Source organism: Cynara cardunculus (assembly GCF_001531365.2).
Source record: "Cynara cardunculus var. scolymus isolate 2C chromosome LG 1, CcrdV1, whole genome shotgun sequence".
NCBI classification, from domain to species: Eukaryota; Viridiplantae; Streptophyta; class Magnoliopsida; order Asterales; family Asteraceae; genus Cynara; species Cynara cardunculus.
In genome coordinates, this window is record NC_037528.1 from 48,998,772 (window position 1) to 49,006,170 (window position 7,399).

General features: G+C 31.8%; 1 protein-coding gene across 1 annotated transcript; it reads right to left on the reverse strand.

Annotated features, from left to right (window-relative positions):
* Positions 1–3,597: 3,597 nt before the first annotated feature.
* Positions 3,598–6,577, reverse strand: LOC112507063 (TMV resistance protein N-like). Its single transcript, XM_025111474.1, has 5 exons — positions 6,087–6,577; positions 5,761–5,984; positions 4,895–5,712; positions 4,639–4,787; positions 3,598–4,390 (listed from the first exon to the last, which is right to left on the reverse strand). The coding sequence occupies exons 1-5, from the start codon at positions 6,575–6,577 to the stop codon at positions 3,598–3,600; spliced, it is 2,475 nt and encodes an 824-aa protein (XP_024967242.1).
* Positions 6,578–7,399: the final 822 nt, after the last annotated feature.

The window sequence follows — 7,399 nt, forward strand, 5'->3', positions numbered from 1 at the left end:
AGATCACTCGAACCTCATGCTTGTGCTCTCTCGCCTCCTTGCAGTCGAGGATTTTTACAAGTTCCCTCAAACACCATGACGAAGATGCATAATTTATAGAGAAGACGACTATGAGAATCCTCGATTCATGAATGACTTTGTCGAGATTAGGAGATATATTTTCGCCTAGGGTGAGATCTGTGTCATCTCTAAACACATGAATTCTTTTTTGTTCTAAATCTTTGAATAGATGATCCATAAAGCTTTTACGGATATCTTCACCTCTAAAACTTACAAAGACATCATACGTCCACCAAGACCGTTGATCGGATGCAGTAGCCATTGTCAATGATGAAAGCTGTGTTGAACACATGTTAAGAACAACCAAAAAGGAGTAGCTTTGAAAGATGGATTAAGAGTTGGGGGTTTCTTAGATCAACTAAAATGAAAGAATAAACAAGCATTTAAAAAGAAAAGAAACGAATGGATGACTTACAGAAGATGTGATGTTGGATAAGTCTGCGTGTGAAGAACAAATTGAGTTCTCAAATTATATATATAAAATGAAAGAGACGTGTGTGGACCTCAAGTCAACTTTTTATAATTTAATTACACTTTCAGTCCCTCAACTTTTTGGAAGTTTCCTTGTTTTCTTGATGAAACTTCCATTAAAACAATATAAAGTTAAATAAATAATTTAGCTATAAAAAATACTTATATATAAAACAATTACTATGCATTTTTTTAATAATAAAAACCAATTAAGTTTGTTTAGGGTTGTTTATTAAAACGTTTATCTGTTAAGTGTTTATCAATCATTTGAATGAAATTATGTTTTAGAAGGGTACTTGTGCAATGCAACGAGTTACATTTTGATTTTAATATTTCATTCTATTATTCATCTCAGTCGATATTATAATATGGTCTAATTTGATTTTGAAAAAGCGATGATATTTTTATTTTTCAATAAAATATAAATTTAAATATATCATAAAAATTTGACAAAAATATATCAATATTAGTATCAAATTAACTATTTGAAATTTCTCATTTTTGCGTAATTTTTTTATTATAATTTAATTTAAGTTCAATAACGAAGTAATTTATATTTGATTTAATAATATAATTTTCTTATAAARATAATAATTAATTATTTTGTTAGAACTCGATAATTATCCTAATTATATAATAGATTTTTGATATTTTAAAATGAGATGTTTATCCTCCATTTGATTATGTTTATCCACAGTTAGTTATACGAATATAAACATGGAGCTTTAATAAGTTGTACTTACGCATAATTTACTTGTAATCTTGAATTTTAAGTTATATGCATCAATATACAGTACTTCATGTATAAAAAATGATTTTTAAGAATTTTTGTCAAATACTTTATAATATAATATAGATAATGTAAAAGTGTAATTTGTTTGAATTTTAATTGCTATAATATAAGGATAAGCATTTAACAAAAAAATATTTTTAAAAGGATGTTACGTACATCTTACTTATTATGAAACCACTTATTTTCTTACATTATTTTTAGTCTATCTATAATGATTTTTTTGGAAAGATCAGGAGTTTAAACCTCACCTCACTAAAGGAGATAAAAATGTGTGAGTTTATGTCTTGCTTTTGTTGTATATAGATATTATAGACTTAAATAATATGGGTGGAAATTATCGGATTAATCATAATTGAAGGTCTACACTATTGGATCAATCATAATTGAAGGTCAACACTATAATTTCGATAAGAATGGAAATTTATATGAATAAAGTATAAAAAGATCTACACTATTGGATCAATCATAATTGAAGGTCAACACTAACGAGATCCATCAGATTAATTTATGTGAAAAACACAATTCATGGATGAGTAAGATTAACAAAATATAACAGATTTTCTATAGCTGATTTGACAATTTTTTATTCACAACAAATCTTTAAAGAAAGAGATGTGTGTTGACCACAAGTCAACTTTTATACTTTATTCATATAAATTCATATTGTATTTTTATATTATATGAATTGACTTGTGATTATTACAACTGAAGTAGTGGAACCGACATGAATATATTTTTAATTCTTTAGTTTTATCATTTTATTTTCAACTCTCCAATTCACTTTTTTATGCATTTTTTTTATAATTAAAACCAATTAAGTGTTTTGTGTGTCGTTTTTTAAGAAAATGAAAAATTACCCTAACTTTAGTTTGTTTTTTAAAATGCTTACCCGTTAAGTGCTTACCAATTATTTAAATGAAATTATGTAAATGTTATTATGAATAATGTAAAAAACGTAACTCGTTTGAATTTTAATAGCTATAATCATCATCTTCGTCTCTGAATGAAAAAGTAACAAAATCCTTTGCTTCCATCCATACCCAATTCCCCGCAATCATAAAACGAAACCATGTGATATCTGACTTAGGGATTCCAATGAAATCATGATATGAGTCCTGACCCTAAAATGCAACTATCATGCTCGGATGGAAGGAGCACGGCAGATGCCGTACACTTGAGTGGAAAAGGATTCCCCTACTGCTACCTTGTTACGACTTTGTAGAGTTGAAGAGATATGTTTTCTCCAAAAGAGACATCATTGTCATCCCTAAACGCATGAATTTCTTTTTGTCCAAAATCTTTGAAGAGATGATCCATAAAACTTTTACGGATATCTTCATCTCTAAAGCTTACAAAGACATCAAATGCCCATCGATGTCGTCGAGCGCATGTAGTAGCCGTTATCAATGATGAAAGTTGTGTTAAAGACCAGTGTTAAACGTATCAACTAAACGATTATAATGATGTAATTTATATAAAAACATATTTTTTGATGTATTTTAATTAATATGCGATTATGTGTGTTAATATTATAAATGTGTAAAATGAAAAATGAAAAAAAGAAAAGAAATATAAAGTAAATTAAACAACTAATTATAAGGGTGTATAGTGTAAAACAAATTAATCAATTAAAACAGAAAAAAGAATTTCTCCGCTTTTTTAGTACACTTTATTTTTTAAATTATTTTCTTTTTCTTTTGCCTTGAAATTAAACCTTATGCAGAAAATTCATTTTCTATGTAAAGTTTTTTGTTTTGTTGTAAACTTTGGCTATGTAGAAAAAAATGGTTTTTAAAATGGCTAAAAAGCGAAATCATTTTAATGAATTGACTATTTGAGTAAATTTACCTTTATTAAAACAATGATTTTAATTTAACTCTATCTAGACTAAAGGGTAAAACAGTCATTTTTTGTGATGAAAATTGTTTATTCAACACTATAAATAATTTATTAATTTAGCTTAATTCATACATGATTCTATAGAAAATAAACTGTATCTCCTAAAAGTTACGAGGTCTGATTTGATATATATACCTTAAACAAATAATCTAACCACTTCTAATATATATATATATATATATTAATACCATCATTTTATTTATAGTTTTATAAATAATAACAAAACAAAAAAAAAAAAACAATTGACCGACAATATTACATGATGTAAACAAACATGTTAACAATTAATTACAAGATATTTGGGAAAAAGTTAAAAGAGTTTATTGAAACAAATAATGAATATAAATTGGAGAAACGGTTTTTATTACATATAGTTATGATACGGAATACAAATTATGGATATCAACATTGCTGTAAGGTGGAGGTTGATACAATGAGGTGCAATCAGATGCATCCAAAAAGTAAAGGTTAGGTGGAAGTTCTGGCAGCACTTCCAGCTTCTTACAACCACAAAGGGAAAGGGAGCGAAGACGAGGAAGTCGACTCAAACATCCAGCTGGAAAGCTAGTGAAGTTGTTCCCTGTCAAATCTAGAGATTCTAGAAACGATAAGCCTCCAATGCTATCAGACACTTCCAATAAATTGCAGTGGCTAAAACTTAATTCCTGTAAGGAACATAACTTCGCCAATGAAGGCATTACCAGACTTTGACTTTGGGGATATTGTATCTTACTTGGTAACCATGAAAGTCGAGAAATTGAAGCCCACCATCTAGACCGCTTCTCTTCACGTCGACCAATTTCCAGTACTAGAAGGTTGCATTGAGAGAATACAGAACAAGGAAGCTCAGTTATGGCGGTTCCATCAATAGAGAACTCCCTCAACGTCTGGATTGAGCCAAAGAATTCAGGAAGTTTGTCCAGTTTTGAGCAACCCGAGAGATTCACAACTTCAAGAGAATCCATTTCGACTTTGCAGGGGAATCTCCTAAAACTTTTGCAATATCTCATATTTAGAACAACAAGCTTCTTGAGCATTCCAAAAGACGGGTGGACTTTMACCAAGTTAATACAACCTTCAAGAATTAACTCTTCAAGATTTGTAATACTTGTGAAATCAGGGGTACTTGTTAGGTTACGACAACCCCTTAGGTTCATCACTTTCAACCTTGGAAAACACTTACATCCGGTACAAAAATGTTAGTACTAAAATCATGGGGTGTTAAAGAAAGAAGAAATTCATGAACGAATACTTACCTTAGGTGTCGTCCAAAGAGTTTTTAAGCGGYTGTAAGACAAGTCAATGACCACAATGTTTTCTGGATAAAAATCCAAAGGGAACTCAAAAGGGCATCCATTCCAATATAKCAACGTTAGCTTATTCGATACAGCTTTCAACCTTCCAGAGTAATTCACCTTAGAGTCCCCACAAAGTTTCCGAGTTCCCCATAAGAAATTTTTAGGATCCGCAGATTTTTGATATCTTCAAAAGCTTCACCGTCTATGTGAACGTTTCGACTAGATTGCTCTAGAGAAAGGTCAAGAACTTCCACTCCTTCTAATGCCTAGATATAAGTAATAAGATTATCAAATTCTGAATATTATGAAAACATATAGCTTATTACTTAAACTATGTATTAAGTAGAAAAAAGAATCATATGCCAATTCTTACCTTATTTTTGCTCAATACATTACGAAACTCTGATAAACTCCACAGTCTGCTCCACACTTCCTTTACCACAAATTCCTCATGTATAATTCTCCTTGCCATGCTTTGAATCARGTCATGCATTTGAAGTGAATTATTATCTTGAGATATCGTAATAAGTGACTTATGTAGTAGAACCTCGATATTAGCATGTGCACTGCTTCCTAGTACACTCRCCGCAAAATCTTTATCTTCCCCAATGAACGAGCAGGCGATATCAAGAAATATGTTTTTCTTATCGAAGTCTAGCGCATCAAAACTTGGTCTAAGCTTTTGTTGTATCTCTGCATCAGGATATTTTTGGAGTATACCCACTTCGCTTTGCCACACATCCATAGAYTTGCCATACAAATGACTACCCAAAACTATAAGAGCCAAWGGGTGCCCTTGCAAACACTTCACAACTTGGTTAGAGAGCACCATGAAATCCCCTGTAGGATGCTTATGGCGAAAAGCATACAAATGAAAAAGCTCCCTGGCTTTATGAATYRGTAAAAAYGACATGTCATGAATGTTATCYACTTCATGAGACCTTAGCAACTGTTTGTCTTTACCGGTGAAAATAATAAAACTTCYGGGGCAAAACCAATCAKGGGAACCGGCTAATGCTTYTAACTGCTCCCGATCATCCACATCATCCAAAACAAGCAAGATCGGCTTAGATGCCATCCTCTCCTTTATTAACTCGATTCCATCATTCACATTCGTTAACGTTTCAACTCTTGTTTTCAAGATGCTATTAATAATTTGCATTTGGACTTCTGTTATGCGTTTATGTTTTGCTACTCGTTGGACATTTTCAAAAAAAMMRSMWYCCRTAAAGTCCATACACATCTTGTCATAAATAGCTTTGGCAAGAGTTGTCTTCCCTACACCGCTAATACCACATATTCCAAGCATGTGCACCTTACCCGGTCCAGTGAAGCGTGACAAGTTCATTTCTTCTATCTGGTCATCCACCCCTACGAGCTTCTCACCAACATCCAAGGATCTAATTTTACATGTCCTATCAAGGATATCTTTGGAGATGTCATCAATGAGCTTGGACTCATACCTGTTGGCCAAAAAACCGCACAAATAATGAAATATATTGTATACATATGGTGTCGGTTAATTTGAAGGTGAAAATATATCATTGTACTAAAGAGAAAACTACCCRTTGGCAAAGTCTTGGAGATCACAACCAATAATGTCGGTAGCCTCGCRTAAAGCTTCCTTCCATWTRGCAACCTGTTCGGTTGTATTTGAACTTTCATGTTTGATGAAGGCTTCCGCATAGCTCCCRRTTTGTTTCCTCACTACATCAGGCTTTACATCATAAWATASAATTCGGACCTCATGTTTGGGCTCCCCAGCTCGCTTGCACTCAAGGATTTTTGTGAGTTCCCTCAAACACCATGACGAAGATGCAAATTTTTTGGAGAAGACAACTATCAAAAACCATGATTCTTCAATGGCTTTGTACAGTTCAGGAGGCAACTCTTCTCCTCTCAGGTTTTCGTCATCATCTCTGAAAGCCTTAATTCCTTTTTGTTTGAAATCTTTGAATAGATGATCCATGAAGCTTTTACGGATATCTTCACCTCTAAAACTTACAAAAACATCATATGTCCATCGATGTTGAGAGGATGCACTCGTACTAGCCATTATCTATAATCAAAAGAACAGCTTAAAAACATTATGGAGCATTCAGACCGAAAAATATCAACCCGGAAAGAAAAAGTGAAAAGAGTATCAAAGATTGTCATGGTCAAGTTCTATTCACATCAGTAAGAAATGAAAATCGAATAGAAGTAAGAACCTAAGGTCAGATCAAAAGTTGATACACGATTTAAACTCTCCCAAAATTAAACCTCAATCGAATAGAAGCAAGTTCAAAATAAACCTCAAAATTGAACTTGTAGAAAGTCCTTGAAAGATTGGGGATTTCATAGATCCATTGTTTCCATCAACATAAAAAGTACAATTGAGTGGTTTAAATGCTCATTCCGTCCATTATCAGCAAAAAATTGCATCTAAACTGGTCATATTTTGATCAAGATTCAACCGACTGATAACAAATCGAAAGAAGAACAAGTAATTGATAACTTACGGTTTCTGTGTTGGATTGGAAGTCTGCAAATGAAGAGGAGATGACTGTCTGAAAATGGAAGCGGTCATCAAATTATAAAGAAATAGCCGCGTGTTGACCTCAAGYAACCTTTATATGGAAAAAGTTTAATTTCCAGTCCCTCAACTWTGAAACTTATCCTTTTTTCGATTCATAATTAATGGATCCATTTAAAAGTTAGTTAAATATAACGGAGTTGTCTTTTTAGTTGTAGCATCAAATATTTATAATTATTTAATATATTATAAATTACAATATTTCGAGATGAAATAGAAACCAATGTTGGTCAAACTTTTTCAAAATCTTTATAAACACTTTAAAAAATTACGTTGATTTGACGTTAATTTATTTAAACTCGT